Raw genomic sequence first — 20,570 nt, 5'->3', positions numbered from 1 at the left:
AGAACTACAACTCCCAGAATCCCTCGCGGCAGCCGCCCCACCTCTGCGCCTGCGTGCCCCAGCGCCGATCGCTCATTGGCTCCCGGCGCCGCCGCCATTTCGCGCCCTGCCTCCGGCCCCTCCGTGTGGCAGCAGGGAGGTGCTGGGTGAAGGCGGCCCCGGTCTCACCGGAGCCGTCCCGGGAGCCGAACCGCCGCTGTCCCGGCTGCGGCCTAGCCTCGAGCACAGGCGTAAGGACCCAACGGCGCCCCTCACCCAGCCCTCCAATCAGCGCCTGCAGCGCTTCAAACTGACAGCCGCTGCCTCCAATCAGCGCCGGTCGCCTCACAGGGGGCGGGGCGGGCGGAAGCGGGGGTCACGTGGGGCGCGCTCCCCCTATCAGCTCAGCGAGGCGCGGGGGCGCCCCCGCTCCCGCCAAATACGAGCGGGAGCCGCCGGGGCGGGACCGGGACCGGACGGGACCGGACGGGACGGGAGGGGAGGGCCGGGCCGGGCCGGGCCGGGGCAGGTACCGCGGGGCGGGGGGGAGCGGCGCTTCCGGCGGCCCCCGGGGTGCGCGGGGCCTCCCCGGGTCGGGGTAACAAAGAAGGCCCGGAGCCGCCGCCGCGCCTCGGAGCCAGGCCCCGCCGCCTCCGTCCTGCCCGGCCTCGTCCCCCGCGGCCTGTGAGGGTCCCCGCGGCCGTGGGGGGGTCTCCGTGTCGCCGGGAGGCGCGGAGGGGGTTTGACCGTGCCGGTTCTCTCCCGCAGACATGGAGTGCAGGGACAAAGCGGCTGCGCCTCCGCGGAAGCTCGTACAAGGTAAGGCTGCAGGGCAGCGGCGTCCCCCAGCGTGGCTGCAGCGCGCTGAGGAGGTGTCAGGCCTCGTTCTGTGCAACGGGGAGGCAGTGAGGGGACCCCAGAGAGGCTTTGGCTGCCCCATCCCTGGCAGTGCTCAAGGCCAGGTTGGACACAGGGCTTGGAGCAAGCTGCTCCAGTGGAAGGGGTCCCTGCCCTGGCAGGGGTTGGAGCTGGATGGGCTTTAAGATCCCTTCCCACCCAAGCCGCTGTGTGCCTGTGACTGAGCTAATGCACAGCTCTCGTTCCAGCTCGGCTGCCGTTCAAGCGCTTGAACCCTGTGCCGAAGGACGGTGCAGATTCAGAAGTCAAGAAAGTGAAGAGCTCCTCGGGGGGGTTTGCTCCCAGTAAGGATCCCTCCCTGGACGTGTTGGCTGCATCCCTGGACAATGTGGAGAATGACTGCCAGCTGGAGCCAGGGCTGGCTTTTGCTCCCGAACTTGTTAATGGAAAGGGACCATTAGACCATTTTATCCAGAAGAACCCAAAAGATAACCCAAATGAACCTGTAACCGTTACTGAGCTGACAAAGGGCTCCAGCCATAGACTGAGTGGTGACACAGACCATGTGGACTCAAAAGCATCTTCATCCCTAGCTGTAACTAATGGCATGTTAGGAAAAGAGAGAAACCCCTTGAGTTGCCTGGATTCCACTCAGAGAAGCCAAATGGATGAGCCCATGGAGACTGACGCGCTGTGTGGGAATCAAGATGAAGGTTTAGTAGGTGGAATCCAGTCACATTCCAGGTTAACGGAGTGTAACAACGTGGAAAGCACAAAGGTAAACCCGCCTGAACTGAAGGATGTCATCTTTGGGGGGAAGATGCCTGTGGTGCTCCTGGAGGACATTATGAGTGCAAAGCCTCCCCCAGTCGCTTCTCTGGATGGGAGCATCACGTCGGGAAACGAGACCATGGAATCATCCCGGGAAGGGGACTCTGGGCTCACCAACTCCTCGCTCAGCTCTGGCTCTGGGGGCTCCCCTGGGCTGCAGCCTGCAGCAGAGACAAAGAGAACCTCCAGCCCCTTGGCTGCCTCCACGCCTGCGAGGAAGGTTGGTCCCTTGTTCTCTTTGGTGGGTGGCTTCCTGTGCTTGGAGTGAACAGGACCAATGGGATGTATGTGTGTGGAAGGTGATGGTGAGTTATTAGGGATGTAATGGAGTTATTGCCCTTTTATATCTTAGCTGTAGCAGAAGGATTTGAGTCGTGCCTGGTTTGGAGCTGCTGGTGCATTTGCATCATGGGGATGTGACTTTTAATTCTGTCACAGGTTCATTTCATTTCTTTGACTGGAGTGCTCCTCAAGTGCACACCCTGGGACTTGGTGCTTTGGTCACTGGGGTAAGGACAGTGTCCAAAAGCAGGTTTGTCCATTAGCTGATGGTTTACAACCTCTGTTCTCTTCTTGCTGAAGCTGCTGCAGTTCCTAGGAGCAGACATGGTCCAGGTCAGTGCAGAAGCTTTTCCAGCTCTGAATGGCTGTGGCATAGAAAAAGCTTTCAGTTGAAGCCAGAGAATATCAGTAGCACTGCAGATCCCTCTGTGAGCATGGGGGATGAGGCAGGTGAGCCTCTGAACTGAGCATACACAGCTTGTGCTCTCATCCCTCTTGTTCCAGGCACACCAGGTAACGCTCACTGCATGGATGCTGCTCCCAGGGAGCAGGATGCTGGAGCACAGGAGGGAACCCCTCGACATTAGCTCTGAGTGAGCTGCTTTCTTACCATTGTAGTTGCAGTTTGGGAGCTCTGATTCGTGGTGAAGGGGAAGCTGCTGAGCTCAACAGTGGCTGCAGTGGTGATGGGGCCTTTCACATGGCTCCAGTGCCTGTTCATCGCTCAGTCACTTTGGGAAGAGATCAGTGGGGTGCAGAGGCACCCACAGTGGGGCCTGTGCAGCAGGGGAGTCATTCCAATCCCACATTCCAAACCAGGAAATGTGCTTGGGCAGCCCCACATGTCTGTGCTGCTCAGCTACAGCTGAGAGGGGAAAACGAGGCAGGTTTTGAGGGGTGGGTTATGTGCTGCCAGGCAGTGGAGCATGTGGCTGGGGTGAATCCCAGAATCCCACCTGGTTTGGGTTGGAAGAGACCATAAAGCTCATCCAGTTCCAAACCTGAAGGAGCTATGGATGAGGCAGCTGGGGCTTGGAGCTCAGGAGGTGGCTTCCAGTTCTTCTGTCTCCTTATCAAGGAAAGTGATCCATTCTTATACAGTTCAAACTCCCAGTCTTTCCTTGAAGGATTTCCAGCCTAGCAGAGCAAGTAAAACACTACTGGAAGACAGGAACCCAACCGAGTTGTTGCTTTCCTGTGGTGTGAGGTGAGGCTGTTCCCAAAGTGGGAAGCTGTGTCTCAACCTGTCCTGGTCAGTTTGTTTTCCTCAGTGGGAACAGCTCCTATTAAAGTAAAGCTCCCAGGTGAAAGAGCTCTTATTTTACCCATAGAGTGTCCTGCTGCAGCTTTGTGCAGCGTCACCGGGGATGGCTGTGAGCACAGAACATAAAGCACTTGGTCAGTGTTGAGCTATTAACCACAGAACTCAAACATCTCACCTTCCGCTGTGAATGGAAGAAGAGGGAATGGGGGAATACAAGAAACAAGTCCCAGGGTGCTGAAACATTGGCAGATGAAAACCTTTGACCAATCCATGCATAATGCTCTTGAACATCAAATACCTGTTTTATCCCCCTATATAAATAACAGCATTAACTAACATGAGGAGCATGACCTGTTGGGAGCTTCAGGTTGATGTGCTGGTGGAAAAGCAAGAAGAAGCAGTGTTAAAATATGGATAACAGCCCTTGAATTCAGGCAGTTATAGCTGAATATCCTACCCAGAGTAAGTGGTAGGATGGAAAAAGCCCCAACCAACCAGTTTTAACCCAAAGGAAGTGACTTTGCTGTGATTAAACAACCTCTGTTGTGCTCCTGTGATTTGGAGCAGCTCTGATCTCTGTTTGGTTTTCTGCACATGATATTCCCTTGCAAATGCTACTTTAGAACTGAGGAGACTGAAGGGATTTGGTTATGCAAAGCTGAGTAAACTGAAGCATTTGGATGGCTTCAGGCTCCACTGTAAATCAGAGCTGCTGGCAGGGTGTTCTGATAGAATAGGTAAGTTGCTGAATACAGAAACCTGCAAGAACAAGGTTAACCCAGTTCAGATGGAGCTTGCTGCTCTCCTGCAAGAGTTCCAGTGCCTCATGGAGGGATGTGGATCCCTAAAACTTGTGTTTTGTCATTCCAGGTATCTCAGAAATGCCACAAAAGCTCTGCAGAGAAGGAGAAGCTGAGATTGCAAAGAGTAAGGCATTTTCACTGACATAAAGCTAAGCTGCTGTGCTTTTACAGTGAATAGTAAGCAAAGCCCTTTGTGTTTCATCTTAGTCCACTTAGAGCATCTCTTATCCCACTTTTCCTCGCTTGATGCATATGGAGCCAGCTTCATGCATGCACTTAAAGTACTTGGCTCGTTCCAAAGCTGCTTAATGCATATGGAATGAAGTGTGGGTGGCCTGCACTGCATTCCTGTGCACTTTGGTAAGATATTAAGAACCTGTCAATGTTGCTGACTGCTTGTCAAAATGAACTTGAGGAGTAGTGGCCTAAACCCTTCCTGAGAGGGTAGGTGCACCCTGCAAAGTGATCACATGCAAATGAAAGCTTCCAGAGCTATTTAGGGCTGGTTCCCTTCCCCCTTTTAAGCCACAAAACACAGGGTCTGTTCCTCATTAATAAGGGAGGCAAGTGGGCTGCTGAGTTGAGGGTTTGCTGGAGAAGCTCTTGGATGTCACATGGAAATGTTCAAGCTCTGCTCTTGGTTTGCTTGAATGCAGCTTGTGAGGAAACTGTTCCATACCCAAACAGGGGCATGGTGATGCTGCCCATTCTGCTGGATCATAGGGAGTTCTTGACTAGGGAGTGCTGTAGGAGTGGGCTTTGCCTGTTGGAAAAGTGGATGTTGAGAGGGGCCTGTGCTTAGGAATTTACTGTGTTTCTTAGGAGCTACTTTATAAAGTTGGTAGGGGCCTCGTGTGATTTCTGTATGCGGCTGAGCCTGCTCTCGAGATGCTTTGTCTGTTACAGTGCCCCATATAGAAGTCCAATCTGTTGTTTGCTTCTTCAATTCTATACATATGTTAAAAATAGCAGTAATGTGAGGGAGAGATGAGAATGGAAACTGCTGAGAACCAACCAGCCCCACCAGTCCTGCTGTTAACTTCCCACCGCTTCCAAAGCAGGCAGGAGCCCTTCACCAGGGACTCCGTTCTGACAGGACTGGGTTGGGGTTTAACCACTGGCACTGCTTTGTGCGTTGGTTGCAGCTATTTGTGCATCGTGCACTGATCACTTCAGTCTGGTCTTGCCAAGAAGAGAGGGGAAACAAATAAAGCAAAGCTGCAAAAGCACAGGGAGGATGTTTGTGTGTCTGAGCACAGATGCACCCTCGATTCCTGATGAAGTCCCCAGTGCCTAAAGCTGTCTTTGTGCATTCTCCTTTGTGTCAATAGACCCATAAGGAGAATTTCAGTTGCTCTGGGAGGAAATACAGTGAAAGGCAACGCTTCCAATGTAATCTTCCCCCCCGTGCCTCTTGAATATGCTGAGGGTGCCTGGTGTTGTCTGTTACCTAAAATGGATTAGCACCAGTGACAGTTCTGGTGAGCTCCAGGTCTTCTAAAGCAGGTTCACAATCTGGAGTTTGGACTGAAACACATTGTCAGGAAATCCTGATGGCTTTATAAAGCAAAATCACATCAAACTGTCTAAATTTAATCCTGTGGTAGCCCTACCATTGACAGCAAAGCATGAAAGCTCAGCTCATGAGGGATGTGTTTGCAAAGAAAACATCACATCCCCAGATAAGTTTCCATAATGCCACAAAGGTAATGAGGATGACTCAAATATAAAGCAAGTAGAACACAAAGCTTTTCTTGATGCTTAGGAAATGGAAATGCCTCCATTTGTTAGAGGAAAAGAACAGTTAATGCCTTCAGAGAGGCAGCACAAGGCAGCTCAGCAGCACGTAGCTGTGGTTAATAACCTCCTGTCCTGTGAGAGCTGGAAATGGCACCACAGGGGAAACACTGGATGGGTACAAGAATTCCATAGACTGGTTTGGGTTTAAGGGACCTTAAAGCTCCTCCAGCTCCAACCCCTGCCATGGGCAGGGACCCCTTCCACTGGAGCAGCTTGTTCCAAGCCCCTGTGTCCAGCCTGGCCTTGAGCACTGCCAGGGATGGGGCAGCCACAGCTTCTCTGGGCACCCTGTGCCAGCGCCTCAGCACCCTCACAGGGAAGAGCTTCTGCCTAAGAGCTCATCTCAGTCTCCCCTCGGGCAGGTTAAAGCCATTCCCCTTGGCCTGTCCCTACAGGCCCTTGTCCCAAGCCCCTCTCCAGGTTTCCTGCAGCCCCTTTAGGCACTGGAGCTGCTCTCAGGTCTCCCCTTCAGGAGCCTTCTCCTCTCCAGGCTGCCCCAGCCCAGCTCTCTCAGCCTGGCTCCAGAGCAGAGCTGCTCCAGCCCTCACAGCAGCTCCATGGCCTCCTCTGCACTCGCTCCAGCAGCTCCACGTCCCTCTTGTGCTGCTGCCCCAGAGCTGGATCAGGGCTGCAGGGGGGTCTCCCTGCCCTGCTGCTCATGCGATGGGGGTGCAGCCCAGCACACGGGGGGGGGGGGGGGGGGGGGGGGTCTGGGTTGGGATTTAACATCTCAGCTGAAGAGAGTCCTTATTTGCCTCCAGTTTTCGTGCCAGCAGCCGTTGCTGTGTGCTAAATGACACCTTGCTTAACGGCTTCTTTCCGACCCAGGACCAGGAGCGCGCAGACAAGCTGCAGAAGCTGCAAGCAGAAAGGGAGGAAAAGGGAAGGCTGAAGGAAGAAGCGAAAGCCGCGAAAGAGCGAGCCAAGGAGGAGGCCAAGAAGAAGAAAGAGGAGGAGAAAGAGTTGAAAGAGAAAGAAAGGAGGGAAAAGAAAGAGAAGGAAGAAAAGGAAAAAGCCGAGAAGCTGAGAGTGAAGGAGGAGAAACGCAAGGAGAGGCAGGAAGCTTTAGAGTAAGTGCCTCGGTTTCTGCATGCCCTGGGCAATAACGTGTCACGGTGTGAGGACCTTACCATCCCCACCTCACCCACCCCTCCTGGGGGCTATACTGGTCGAACAGCACGTGCCTCTGTTACAGGGTAGGTTTGAAAGGCCTGAAAGGCTGCGTGCACCAGAGCCTGGTCTCAGCAGTGCTTTCTGCTTGCAGGGTGACCTGGGCTTCTGCTTTGAAATGGCTGAAAAGTGCTGTTATGCTCCACTGAGTTTTCCCTTCATGACCAGTCTTGCTTGTACTTTGCAGTTTGCTGGCACGGGTGCCCAGGCTGGTGAGGAAGTTGCTTGTAACTTGGTAATATCCTAAATACCCTTCCCTGGGACTGAGGAAGCTACTTTGTGGCTAAACCAGGGCAATATTTGCTCTAGAAGGAATCGAGAGTCTTCTGTACGCTTAACCAAGTCTGCTCCTTGGCTGAATTAACAGCTTTTCTTCTTGCCTTGCATGATGGGGTCTTAGGCAAGGTCTGGGGCTTCTCCCCTCTTCCCCGGTGCAAATAAACACTGATGGTTCCTGCCAATTCAAATGAACTTTGTATTAAAGGGCAAAACTGGAGGAGAAGAGAAAGAAAGAAGAGGAGAAACGGCTGAGAGAGGAGGAAAAGGTAAATGCTTTCTCTAGCTTGTCTCTAAACCCTGCTCTGGGGAAATGATGTTCCTGGGCTCCCTGGCACCCTCCCCTGGGTGCAGCTGGGCCAGGCTGCTGTGGTGGGGCTGCTCCACCAGTTCTGTCCTGCAGGTTCCTTGTCTGTGGCTTCTCTATGTGGGGGTGTGTCTTTGCTTTTACCCCTTAAAGTACATTGGTTTCTCCAGTGGCCCTGGGTGAACTCAATCCTTTGCCTTAGCAATGACATTGGCATCCCCAGAGCATTCTTAGGGAGGCCAATTGGGGTTTGTTGAGTCACAGGAGCTGGTAAATGCCTGAAAGTTTGCTTTACACCTCAGTGGGTTTGAAGTTGAGTCATGCATGAGCTCTGCTGCAATTAGAAACCTTGGCCTACCTGTGCATTCACAATGTGCTCTTTGATTGCAGCGTATCAATGCCCAGAAAGCAGAAATCACGAGGTTCTTCCAGAAACCAAAGACTCCCCAAGCCCCGAAGGTGAGGTATTGCTGTTCCTGTCCTTCAGTAGTTGTCTTCTAACAAGTACAGATTTCCTTCTCATCTGCCCCTTCGAGCTGCTTAGGTGGGCAGAGCATTAGTTCTTTTCCTCACTTCCCAATCTCAGAAGTGTAAAGGGCTTTAAAAGAAGCCTGTGACCAGTTTGCAGTTGCTGAGGAGAAACCTCACCTCTGCCTTCTCCTGCACTGCCTCTAAAGACCTAGAGTCCCTTGAGAAGATCTCTTGGCGTCTCACATGTGAAGGGCTTAACCTAACTCTTCCTTCAGGCCTGGTGCTCAGGTCTGTTGCAGATGGTGACCGTGTTGGTACCACGGTTTCTTGGGTGTTGAGACCTTGCCAATCCTCACTTGACATTTCAGATTCTTGCTGGCTCTTGTGGAAAGTTTGCTCCTTTTGAAATCAAGGAGAACATGGTCTTAGCTCCCCTGTGTCGTATCGCCCTGGATCCAGACTTCTTGGAGCAGCTGGATAAGCTCCTGCATGCACAGAACAGTGAAGTTTCCTTCTTGAGGGACCTAAAGTGTCGTAAACCACGTAAAACTGGACCTACTTTTGTCAAGAGCAGCCCTGACACAGTGAACAGGTTAGTTTGTGGCTTCACTCGCATGTAATGAGCTGCAGAATGGTTCTGACTTTGTCTTAGTCTAATATTGGAGGTGATGGGAAGAGGGAGCTTTGCTTTGAATACTTGTATTAGATGAGAATTGCTTCCCCAGGGAGCAGTAGGTTATGATGGGGATTTCCTTCATTCCATGCAGTGCTCTCAAACCCTTTCCTGCAGGAATTCTTGTGCTTCAGGCAGCTGCCCTGCAGCACTGGCCGCTGCTGGCCTTTCCTGCTCTTCATCCTTGATTGTTTCCAAAAGGAAAAGCTGCCTCTAAGCTGTTCTGGGGAGCAGCAGGGGAGCATTGTGCAAAGGCTGAAGCTGCTCTCTTGTTCTGACAGGGATGTGGTGGTAGTGGATAACTGCAAAACAGACGCTGTTCCTGAAAGGGGGAAATTTGGGAGGATGAAACTCCTGCAGTTCTGTGAGAATCACCGTCCTGCATACTGGGGCACATGGAACAAGAAAACCACTATGATCCATCCCCGGAATCCTTGGTCTAAGGACAGTGTAAGCACCTTGCAGGCTTGTTGGATTCTTTCCTTCTTCCTGCTCTTGAACTTAAGATGTATTTAGCCAAGTTCACTTGTTCTCTGGGATTCCTGATTCACTTCCATGTTCCCTTTTGCTACTGAATAGTCAGCCCCTGGCTGGGGTCTGGCCTCGAGCTCTCAAGTTGGTTACACAAATGGCATGTTGGCATTTGTTCTAGAAGCTACTGGACTATGAAGTAGATAGTGATGAAGAATGGGAAGAGGAGGAACCTGGAGAAAGTCTCTCCCATAGTGAAGGGGTAAGGATTCTGCCTGCTGGAAAACAGCTTTCTGAACCAGAACACTTGCCAGTGTGCTTTCTAACAAGCAGAGTTTGCTTTTAGGATGATGAAGAGGAGGGAGAGGATGAAGATGATGACGATGGGTTTTTTGTACCCCATGGGTACCTATCTGAAGATGAAGGAGTGACAGAAGTAAGTGAACTGTGGGGGGTCACTGGATTTCCAGGTGTTCCCAATGAATCTTGTAGTGTTGGCAGTGATGTAACTGGGTTTCTATGGTCCAGTAGCAACTTCTGCAGCTCAGGGAGCACAGGGAAAAGCTGGCTTGAAAAAAGCTTTTGGTTGTTCCTGGTCCATCTCTCAAATTCTCTCTCCCCTGTGGCTTTAGGAGTGTGATCCAGAGAATCAGAAGGTTCGTCAGAAGCTGAAAGCAAAGGAGTGGGATGAGCTGATGGCCAAGGGGAAGAGGTTCCATGTGCTGCAGCCTGTGAAAATCGGCTGCGTCTGGGAAGGAGCAGAACACGACAGCGGCACAAATGCAGACGTGAAGGTTCTGCAGCAGTTCACAGCCTGCGTCCTGGATGCACCCCTTGCAGAGGAAGAACAGCAGGTCCAGAAATGTAGCAAGAAAAGAGCAAAAGATCAGCAAAGTAAGACCTGAAGAGCTAAATACTTGTGTTTGTGCACTGCTGCACTCTGCCTGGGAGAGCACAGCTTTTCATACTGAGTGTCAAGTTCAGAACAACCTGTTTCTGAAATCCAAGGAATCTCTGAGAGCTCTTGGAAAAGAGTTTCCCAGCGTTGCAGCTGTATGGCCTTGATTGCACTCCCCCAGAAACTCCTGCTCTGGATAATGTAGGAAGTGAAGGCAGCAGCACTTCAGTAGATGCAGATTTAGGACTGGAAGTGCTTGGGCCCATTGACCTGGTTATTGCTAAGCGGGGAGAGGGTTTAGGTTGTGTGACAGGTTTTGGTACTGAGTAACACAAGGCTGTGGATAATGAACAGAAAGGTTGGAACAGGGGTCAGAGCTTTCACTCGAGGGTGCCTTTTCTCCGTCCAATTTAGCTCCCGTTACAATCCTGGATCTAAAATTACCCTCAGCCTCTTTGTCCTCCTGGCCCCTGTGTCCTGGTGGCTCTTCCCAGCCCTTCAAGAGTTCTTTATCCCCCCCCAACCCAACCTTTGCCTCCTTCCTTCTCTGCAGTCCTTGCCCACCTCCTGCCGCTGCTGCACGGCAACGTGAACGGGAGCAAAGTGATCATCCAGGAGTTCCAGGAGTGCTGCCGGCAGGGAATGTTCAGTGACGTGACGGCGGCCGCCGACTGCAGCGACGCCAGCCCCGCCAGCCCCATGGCCTCCCGCCCGCAGACGCCCGTCGGGGAGGACAGTGGGGTCCCTTCCAAAGCCAGGCTAAAGAGGATCATCTCGGAGAACTCTGTGTACGAGAAGAGGCCCGAGTACCGCATGTGCTGGTACGTCCACTCCGAGGTGCTCAGGAGCTTTGACCAGGAGCATCTCCCCGTCCCGTGCCAGTGGAACTACGTCACCCAGGTGCCCTCCTCGGGGAAGGAGGAGGCTGGCAGCGGGGCCGGCCTGGCTGTGCTGCAGCCCACCCCCGTGGCAGTGAAGAGGAAGCCCACGGGCAGCATGTCCATCACCAGGTTCATGAAGAGACCTCGGGATGCTGAGCAGGTGAGTTCCTGTTGGGGAGTTCTTCCCCAGGACAGCACAGCAGGGATGGAGCTGTGTCCCCCAGCACACCCCAAACTTGGTCCGGATGAGCAGAGGCCAAATATAAAGCTGCAGACGCTTTTCTTTACACACCCCCCCTCTTTTTTTGTGGGGGAAGGGAGTGAAGTGATGTGACTCTGAAGAGATGGGTTTCTTTTGTGCCCCTCCAGCCTGGCCTGTGTGTTCCATTGAAGAATGTTGCTTTCCTGCTGTTCTTCCATTCTCTGCTATTTGGCAGTGATTTGCATCCAAGCTGTGAATAGTTTCTGCTTGGCCTTGGTTTTACAGCTGTGTGTCATTTGTATGCAGGTTTTTATGTCTGTGTATGGCTGCCAGATGCATAGCCCGAGCTGGGGACTTACATCACTTGCATGTGCACTGATTCAATGTGGTTCCTAAGTGCTGCAACTCAACCTATAATAAGTCTGCAAAGTCTCCAGCTTATCCTGTCATCCATAAAGCTGAATTTCAAGAGCTGCTTTAAAAACATCCCCATTCATAGGAACAAAATGAGATGGATTCGAAGGAGTTGCTACTCCAGCTCTAAGCTTTGTTGTGGTCTTCCTGTTGTTGGCTTCTGCTTTTCAGGGTAACCACGGGTACTATGAACAGCTTAATCACCCCAAATGATGACTCAAAAGTATGTGTTGGGTGATGCTTCACTGTGTATTTAAGACATGAAGGTCTTATATATAGGTCCTGAAGTTTGGTGTTACCAACCATGTGCTTCCAAACCTATGAGTAGGGCAGGGCGTGAACTGCTGGGGGGTTTATCCCTCATCCTCTGTGGACAAGGGGGTTAGGAAAGGAGCCACAGACAAGGCTTTTGATGCTTTTCCTTCCCACTTTATTCCTGGCTTGTCTTCTGAAGCAGCTCCCCATGCAAGTAGTGATGGGGATCAGAGGCTTGCACGAAGCTGTTCAGCCCCCGAACTCCATCTGCTTGGGTTTTTTCCTCAGCCACTAAATAAAGGCAGAGATAAAAATCCCTGCTTGGCACCCGCTGGAAGCTGCTGAGGAGTGAGTGCTTGAGCAGGAAGAGCCAAAGAGAGGCTTTTAGTAGAATCCCATCACCAGCTCCCCAAAGCAGCTTCAGGCCGTGCCTGTGGGGTGCAGAGGCCCCAAAACCTTTCATGCCTTAGGACCTCTAAAGGGAGGTCCTCGATCCCATCCTTCCTGCTGAGTGTGGGGGAGCGTGGGGACAGCAGGAACGGGTGGGAGTCAAGGCTGCCAGGTTCTGCCCCCCAGCACGTGGTGTTCTCATGTAGGTAAAGGTGCTTTTACATAAGCTGTGGGGAGGGGAGGCCTGGCTCTGGAAGTGGGCAGTACCTGCGCACGTGTGGGAGGGGAACAGCTTCATCTGAGAGCTGTGGCTTTAATGGGAGATGCAAATGTGAAGTTTCTTCTCTTGGAACAGCTTGGAGGGGGTGGTGGGGACCAGATCCTAGATTCCCCTTCCAAAACAACAGAACCCATGAGGTTCAGCCCAGGTTGGAGCTCTGTTTTGCTGTGGAGGCTGTCGAGCGCGTTGTGCAAGAGTGAAACCTCCTGGAGCAGCAGCTCGGCGTGCTTCCCGCTCCCTGAGCCACTGCACATGAGGCCTTTTATCCCTGATCCTGGCCTGTTGGAGCCGGGACTCGCTGCTTTCTCTTCCCTCGCAGCTGGTCAGAGGGTGCTGGGAGCCCCAGTGGTGGGGAGCACCCACTGCTGCCTCAGCAGCACTGCCCCGGCACCTTCAGCTTGCTGTTAAAGGCTCCTCTGTTTCCCTTCAGGCTGAAGCTGCAGAGATGGATGGATTTCAGGCAGACACTGAGGAAGATGAGGAGGATGATGACTGCATTATTATGGATATACAGCCAGGCAAAGGTGGGGAAGGAAAACGATAGCAACCTCTTGGCTCTCCCACGAGGGAGAGGATGGGGTGTGGGGCTGAACCACTCGAGCTCTTGTGCCCCTTTCTCCCCAAGCCTCGTGCTCTCCTCTCTGGGTATTTTATTCTAGGTACTTCTGTGCTTTTCATGTTTTATTCTAGATGCTGCTTTGCTATTTACAGTCTTTAATGTGCCCTTACCTCTTCCCTCCTCCCTCCCGTTGATTAAACAGTGCAAATAGCATTTGGCTGCCAGTGTTACCTTTGGTTTCTGCTTCTTTTCTGGTAAGAAATGGGAATGTTGGGGTCAGGCTCAGCAGATCCAGGAACTGTTGGTCAGTGTTGCTGACTGGGGTATGCACAGGCCAGAGCCCTGCCAGGACTGACAGGGTCTGGATTGTAACTCCCCCCTGCTGCCTTCTTGAAGCCATAGGTGCAGGCTGAGTTGTCTGAAAGGGCTGGAGCAGCTCTGCTCTGGAGCCAGGCTGAGAGAGCTGGGCTGGGGCAGCTTGGAGAAGAGAAGGCTCCTGAAGGGGAGACCTGAGAGCAGCTCCAGTGCCTAAAGGGGCTGCAGGAAATGTGAAGAGGTGCTTCGGACAAGGGCCTGTAGGGACAGGCCAAGGGGAATGGCTTTAACCTGCCAGAGGGGAGACTGAGATGAGCTCTTAGGCAGAAGCTCTCCCCTGTGAGGGTGCTGAGGCGCTGGCACAGGGTGCCCAGAGAAGCTGTGGCTGCCCCATCCCTGGCAGTGTTCAAGGCCAGGTTGCACACAGGGGCTTGGAGCAAGCTGCTCCAGTGGAAGGGGTCCCTGCCCTGGCAGGGGTTGGAGCTGGAGGAGATTTAAGGTCCCTTCCACCCCAGCCCATTGTAGGACAGTGGCCAAGCTCTGGGCTGACAGGTGAGGGCTCTGGTCAGTGCTGTGAAGCTCTGCTCTAGAATCGAAGCAGTTGCTCGTATTTGTGTCCCAGTTATCCCTTAGGAAGTGGCTTTCAAAGCTCCAACGCTTATAGTGTGTCCTTTCAGGCTCCGGATTCAGCCGCAGTGGGATGAGGATGTGGAGCAGCTCCTTTCATCTCAGCCAGGTTTTAACTATAAATACTTGTTCATACACATCAATAACTTAATGCCAAGCACATGATGTGCATTCAGCTCCTCTAAACCACTTTCAAACCCTCCCAGCCCTTTCTTACAATAGAGCTTTCACAATGCCACTGCCACAACCTGAATTAAGTGGGGTTTTGTGGAGGGCAGCTCCTCGAGCTGATAGAGAAGAGCTTGTGCATATTCCTGAAGCCCTGCATCCTAAAGCTGAATGTTTGACCCATTCTAGACATATCTGGTGCCGCATTCCTCCTCTCCTTCCCAAGCAGACAATGGAACTGCTTGACAAGAAGCTTTCCATTTAATCTTAAGCTGCTTTTTGCTTATTACAAGACTGGAGGGAGATGAAAGCCTTGTCCTGAGGATGGGGCTGCTGTTCAGCAGCTTCCCTGCCTCAGGCTTTGTTGACACACAGGCAACTGCCTTTGTTTGCCTCTGCTTGAGTCTAAAGCACTGCAAAGATGAGGAAGATCTCTTTTTACGGTTGAAGTGATTTTATTCTGCATTGGTGTTAACCCAATATTAAACCCAGGTTTTAAACAGCATTGAGAAGGAGACTCACAAGGGAAGACAGCAAGCAGCGAGCAGTCCAACCCTACTCCGTTCAGGAGCATAGTTAAAACCCCCCAACCTAAATCACCCCAAACCAACCCATTTTCTCCTTTGCAGATTCTACAGTGGCAGCTTTGGACTCAAGTGGTAGAGGACCTGCTCCCCAGGACACCAGCATGCTCAGCCCATCTAATGCAGTTTGAGCCTTAACCACCTACTAACTTCTGGATGTACGTAGAATGAGTTAGAGAACCTTAAACCCAGCGTATCTTTGAAGGAGATACTTGAAAGTGTTCCATATTTCTTGTAAAGAGAAGACAGCACTTTGTTCTGCTTCAGCCCCAATGGAAGCTTATGTTTTTAGTCCTAGTTTTTAGGTTAAAAGAAGAAAATCCTGCGTCTTACTCTGTCCTTAATAAAGCATTATTGACATTTTGATACTTCTTTGTAATGGAAGGTATCTAAATTATCTCTAAACCTAGCAGAGGGCTTCTGGAATAAGCTTGTTGTGATGCCACTGGGTGAATGACTGTTCATAATGTTGTATAGCATGGCCTTGGGTATAAATGATGTACAATTATATGTGAATTTATGCTATCTCTAGCCTCCTGTTTGTGGTCTTCCTTGCTCCAGAGAACAGCAGCAGGGCTTTACCTTGGGGAAAGAGAAGAAACCACACCTTGTGTCCCCTCCGTTTCGGCTGGTGTTGATTGTTGATCAGGGTTGATTGTTGGTCTCCTGTACCCACTGCTGCAGCAGAGGCTGTAGAGTGCAAAGCCATCACGACTGCCATATAAAAGACTGAACTAGCATCAGACTTGCTGGGAATTCTAACCTTCTATGGCTTGTGAGGTGATGGATTAGTTCCCTAAACCCCTGGCTGCAGTTTGAGGCATCATCTCTCACCGTAAGCAGGTGTTGTCAGTCCCTTGGGCTGGCTGTGGGTGCGTGGAGTGAAGAGGTGGGTGATGCCACAGCAACACCAGTGCCAGCCCCTGCATTTCAAACCTACAGAGCAATGCAATTCCAGCAGCTTTGAACAGAACTGAGTCTTTAACCATTCCACTGAACAGAATGGTTCATCTACATATGGTTCATCTACATATGTTCTCTCCAATAGGAGTTCCAGTGCACACAGAAGCAAAAGGAAAAGCCCAGCCCTACATCCAGGCTCACTCGAGTGGGAATCCAGCCTAGTACTAGCGCTGAGTACCCCCCTACGAGGGAGGAGAGAGATGCTTCAGCCTGGGCTTGGGAACACCTCGAGCAGTCCCTGCTAAACGTGGCTCTTAAAGCCCTTCAGAGCAGTCCCAGAAGAGTCCTAGAGGGCAGGACTCAGTGCGTGGAGGGGACCACGAGGTTGGTGTGACACGGCTGAGCCGAGGCTCCTGCTGCGCAGAGCTTAACCCCAAGCCATTGCTGAGCTCAGTCCGCACGGGAAATGGAAGCAGGAGTCTGAAAGCCCCGGCCCTGCCTCCAGTGCCCTTTATTTCATGACAGTGTCTGGACTCTGGCGAGAAGCTCTGCTTTCAGGGGGCTTCGTGGCTGCTCCTCTCCCGCCGCCCGGATGTCTGCCATGACCCCTGCATCCCAGGCCAGGGTCAGCAGGGCTGAGGGTACCTGCACAGGAAAGGCACTGAGCTGGAGCAGGGTGATGCTGGGACCTCAGAACCCGGGGTATGTGCACGCCTTGGGAAGAGCGGCAAGTGTGGGGTGCTATGAGGAGCTCTTTCTAGGGGATGCTGATGGGCTTGTGCTCGAGCTGCTGCCCACGGCCCAGCCTGTGTTTGCCATGGAGGCAGGCCGCTGCAGTTCACAGAGTCACCCAGGCTGGAAAAGAAAAGCATCAAGTCCAACTGCTCCCCAGCACTGCCAAAGCCACCGCTGCCCCATGGCACTGAGGCCTCGTCTCCATGGTGCGTAAACACTCGCAGGGACGGTGACTGCGGCCCTGCCCTGGGCAGCCTGTTCCGATGCCTGAGCACCCTCTGGGGCAGGAATTGTTCCTCAGCTCCATCTAAACCTGCCCTGGTGCAGCTTGAGGCCGTTTCCTTTTGTTCCTTGGGAGAAGCGACTGACCCCACCTCACTACACCCTCCTGTCGGGTACTTCCTTCCAGACCTCTGCCTTGAGCCAGAAGCCTTCAATCAGTGCTTAAAGAGAAGGAGGCAGAGCAGCACTCGGGGCACTGGAAGCAGCAGACACAAACCTCTCTCTACGTTATGAGCAGCGGGTGACTCTGACCACCTGAGGACCCCCTGGCAGGTACCAGCTCTTTTTCACTCACCAGCCCGCATTCATTGAAGGCCAAGTTCTCATCTGTGAGTTTGAGACCTCCAGGTCCCAGAAGCTCAAAGGGCAGCCAGTCTTCTCGGAGTGCTTCTCTCACAAAGGTGTAGAGCGCAGAGACCGATTCTCGTGCATAAAACGTCCCTGCCATGAGCAAACAAGGGGAGATATTGAGAGAGAGTCCGGCATTCCCCAATCTAACCTTTTGTGGTAGGTTCCGTGGGGCTCCCGCACTCATCCTCACTTCCCGAACCACTTCAGTGCCACAGAAACAGCCCGATTTGACTGCGAAGTAGAAAAGCACAATCCCCAAAGCCAAAACCTGCTTTAATTTGTCCCAAGCCCCTGCCAGCCTCTAACAAAGAGCTGGGAAAGCCTGAAATGCTTCCCAGAGTTCTGCTGTAAGACTTGAAGTGGATTTCATCCCCTTGTATAGCACAGGCAGCCTCATGCTGGCTGCTGTAACAACTTCATCTAACGAGTCCAGCTTGCTCCTGGCAGCCTGGGAAGAGCAGGATTTAATTAACAGAGCCTTGGGATTCTTCCCTCTCCACTCAAGCCTGGCCAGGCAAAGGGCTTGGAGATGAGGAGTCAGAGAAGCCTTACCCCACTCTGGGCTCTTTATTGCTTGTGTTTCGCTCAGCACACCTCCAGCCTGCTTAACGGGCAAGCTCTTTGGCTACGAGTGTTCTCAGAAGCTTCTAAAGGCTAAGAAGGCTTTTTACCTTGGAGGAGATACCCATCGGGGAAGCGGACCCGGAGCAGGGTGTAGTTGTACTTCCGCATTTCCCTTTGCTCTTCCTTCTCTCGCATGGCTTTTGTCCTCAGCATTGAAGCCTTCTCCACTGCTTCTGTCCTTTAGGGAAAGGCGAGGTGAGAGGAAGCCGGAGGCTGGCGGCCCGAGCCTCCTCCGAAAGGAACCCACCGGAGGCGCTGCTCGCGCCTGAGCTCCTCGGCGGTGAGGCTGTAGAAGTCGGGGGGCAGCTCGAAGCGGGCGGCGGCAGGGGACGGTTTGAACACGCAGCGCTGCCGGTCCAAGCGCGCCCGCAGGGGCTCCGAGCTCAGCAGCTGCTCCTTGTGGTGCCTGAGCTCGTCCAGGCGGGCCAGCGCCTCCTCCCGCAGCACGTAGTACTCCTCTGTGCCCTCTGCAACACAAGGCCAGGAGCTGAGGCCCTTTACACAAGCAATGGATGAGGTTCCGCGCTCTCCAGGAAACGGGATGCATGAACAGGGAAACTGCTGCTCCCATTGCAGCCTCCCCCAGGACGTCCCCCCAGCCACACACACCCCCCTTCCAGTTTAACACTCCCATGTCTTGCCTTGTCCTGGAACAGGCAGTGTTTTTGTCTCAAACCCGACAGCCTGGAAAAACCCGTGTATCCCTTCCAAGCAGCCTATCCTCTCCTGGAAGAAAAGGCACCAAGTTGGATGTATCCCGCTCCAGGCAAGGACTCTGCTGGGCAGAGCGCCCGGGGGAGCCTTCACCTCACCTGAAACACTTTGTTCTGCAGTTTGATTTTCCGGTACTTCTCCTCCTCCGGATGGAGACAGATGTTATCCAGATACCTGCAGAGAGAGGAACGTGGCCTGGATCAGAGCAGGATGTGCTCTTCCACCGTGCAGCAAGTGACTGAGAGACCTCAGTATTCCTCACTGAAAATCACAGGAAAGCAGGACCATTTCCTCCCCAAGGCAGGCAGAAGCTGGATCCCAACCAGCAGCTCCCAAACCTGGATGAGTGCAGTGACCATTAAACCCTCGTGGAGATGCTGCCCTTACTCCAGCTGACACTGAAGATGGTTTAAGCCTTGGGATTTGGTGTCCTACAGACTCTGCCCTGGAGCACAGCAAGAGAATGACTTGCCAAGGCCCCTGGGTGCCCCTTGACCACCAGCCCCACGTACTTGGCCATGGTCTCCAGCCCCACGCGCACTCTCTCCCGGTCCTTATTGAAGGTGTGAATCTCCATGATGGAAGCTGCCACTGGATCTACGGAGAAATACTGGGAGAGAAGGAGGGAAGCTGGTCAGGGGGAGCTGCTGCTGCTCCACACAAAGGGACTGGTGTGGTTCAACCCAGCACCAGGCTGGTTCTGCCCGTGCTGGGATGGCAGCGAGGAGCAACAGGGGCAAAGTGGGGCAAAACCAACCCAAATGAGGGTTGGGCTGAAGACGTCTCATAGGTAAAGCATGAAGCAAAGGGATTTATTCCCTCCTCCCCCCTTTGGCCACTTCCAGTGTGTAATCAAGACTCGGCCACAAACCCAAGGCGCAGCAGAGCTGCTATGAGGATAACGCACGCCATCCCAGCCCAAACCGGTAAACAGGAATGCCGAGGGAGGGGCTGGCACGGGAGTTTGCATGGCTCCTTCGGGAGGCGCCTGGAGAAGGTGCGGGGCTGGAGAGGGGACCCGTGCCACGGAGCGGAGCAGGGGAAGGCCGCGAGTGAAGCACTTACGGCCTGGATGGCTTCCCTGAGGTGCTGCTCCTTCCTGTCCCTCCGGACACGCTCCCCGCTCAGGGGGCACGTGAAGAAGACCCCGGAAACGGAGAGAGCGGCGGCGCCGTCCTCCGCGGGGGAGGCCGCGTCCTGAAGGAGGCAAAGCCGGCACCGGGTGAGCACGGGGAGGGCTCGGCCTTCAATGCCCAAGCCCGGCACTGCGGGAGCGGGGGTTCCGGTGCTCCAGGGCGGACACAGGGGCTCGGAGCAACCCGCTCCGGTGGAGGCGCCCGTGCCCGCGGCAGCCTTGGAGCTGGGGGATGTCCGGAGCCCCCAGCCCAGCCTCTGCTGGGGAAGCGGCGGCTCTCACCCCTTCCTCTGCATCGGGCCCTCTCTCAGCGGCGGCCGCCTCCGCCCTCAGCTCCTTCCGCACTGCAAGAGACAACCCCGGTTACAGCGGCCGCGGGCAGCGCATGGGGGCCCCGTTCCCGTCTCCCAGCACCCGCAGCCGGCCCTACCCTGGCTCCTGATGGCCTCCTGCGACGAGGCCGCCTTGGCCTTGGGCCTCCCCTCCATGCGGGCCAGCGCCGCCGCCGCCGCCATCTGCGCCTCATCCGTGGGGCCCTGACGGGGCCTCGGGGCCGCCGCCGCCGCCTTCGGGCTCTCCCTGGGGGCCGGGGCCCTGCGCAGGAGCGAGGGCTCGGGTCAGAGCCACCGGATCCGGGCTCCCCCCCCCCCCGCCGTTACCGGAGGGTCCCCGCTGCCCTACCCCGTACCGGGACGGCTCCGACAGCTTCTGCCCGGGCCCCGCCGCCTTGAACTTGAGGTCGGCCTTGATCTCCTGGAAGAACTTGCGCATGGCGGGACCGGGATGGGACCGGGAGGGGACCGGGATGGAACCGGGATGGAACCGGGAGGGGACCGGGATGGAACCGGGAGGGGACCGGGATGGAACCGGGATGGGACCGGGGCCGCCGCGCCCGCCCGCGTCACTGCCAGCGGAAGGGGCGTGTCCCCGGAACCGCTCTGCGCTGCCGGCGCTCCGTGACCCCCGCGGTCCTCCGGGGCGCAGGGAACGGGAGGGGACCCCCGGGCCACCACAGGGTGCCCATGGATAGGGATAGGGACAGGGACAGGGATAGGGATAGGGACAGGG

The 20,570-nt window shown here is 54.2% G+C and overlaps 2 protein-coding genes across 2 annotated transcripts; one reads left to right on the top strand and one right to left on the bottom strand.

Annotated features, from left to right (window-relative positions):
- Positions 1–709: 709 nt before the first annotated feature.
- Positions 710–15,283, top strand: CHAF1A (chromatin assembly factor 1 subunit A). Its single transcript, XM_061466928.1, has 14 exons — positions 710–798; positions 1,086–1,888; positions 4,085–4,141; positions 6,646–6,887; positions 7,472–7,532; positions 7,961–8,029; positions 8,410–8,633; positions 8,996–9,164; positions 9,367–9,447; positions 9,532–9,621; positions 9,818–10,079; positions 10,637–11,124; positions 12,936–13,029; positions 14,804–15,283. The coding sequence occupies exons 1-14, from the start codon at positions 750–752 to the stop codon at positions 14,887–14,889; spliced, it is 2,775 nt and encodes a 924-aa protein (XP_061322912.1). The 5' UTR covers positions 710–749; the 3' UTR covers positions 14,890–15,283.
- An 859-nt stretch (positions 15,284–16,142) lies between these two features.
- Positions 16,143–20,357, bottom strand: UBXN6 (UBX domain protein 6). Its single transcript, XM_061467012.1, has 11 exons — positions 20,197–20,357; positions 19,933–20,096; positions 19,785–19,846; positions 19,433–19,564; positions 18,880–18,977; positions 18,466–18,541; positions 18,295–18,379; positions 17,901–18,120; positions 17,701–17,831; positions 16,974–17,119; positions 16,143–16,306 (listed from the first exon to the last, which is right to left on the bottom strand). Exons 1-11 carry the CDS (start codon positions 20,271–20,273, stop codon positions 16,178–16,180), a joined length of 1,320 nt encoding a protein of 439 aa, XP_061322996.1. The 5' UTR covers positions 20,274–20,357; the 3' UTR covers positions 16,143–16,177.
- Positions 20,358–20,570: the final 213 nt, after the last annotated feature.

This window comes from Pezoporus flaviventris, unplaced genomic scaffold, assembly GCF_033815535.1.
Source record: "Pezoporus flaviventris isolate CSIRO_AGI_PZ_B2104156 unplaced genomic scaffold, CSIRO_AGI_Pfla_v1 ptg000043l, whole genome shotgun sequence".
Classification (NCBI taxonomy): domain Eukaryota; kingdom Metazoa; phylum Chordata; class Aves; order Psittaciformes; family Psittacidae; genus Pezoporus; species Pezoporus flaviventris.
Note: the sequence above shows the minus strand (reverse complement) of the source record. Positions and strands in the feature narration are given on the sequence as shown.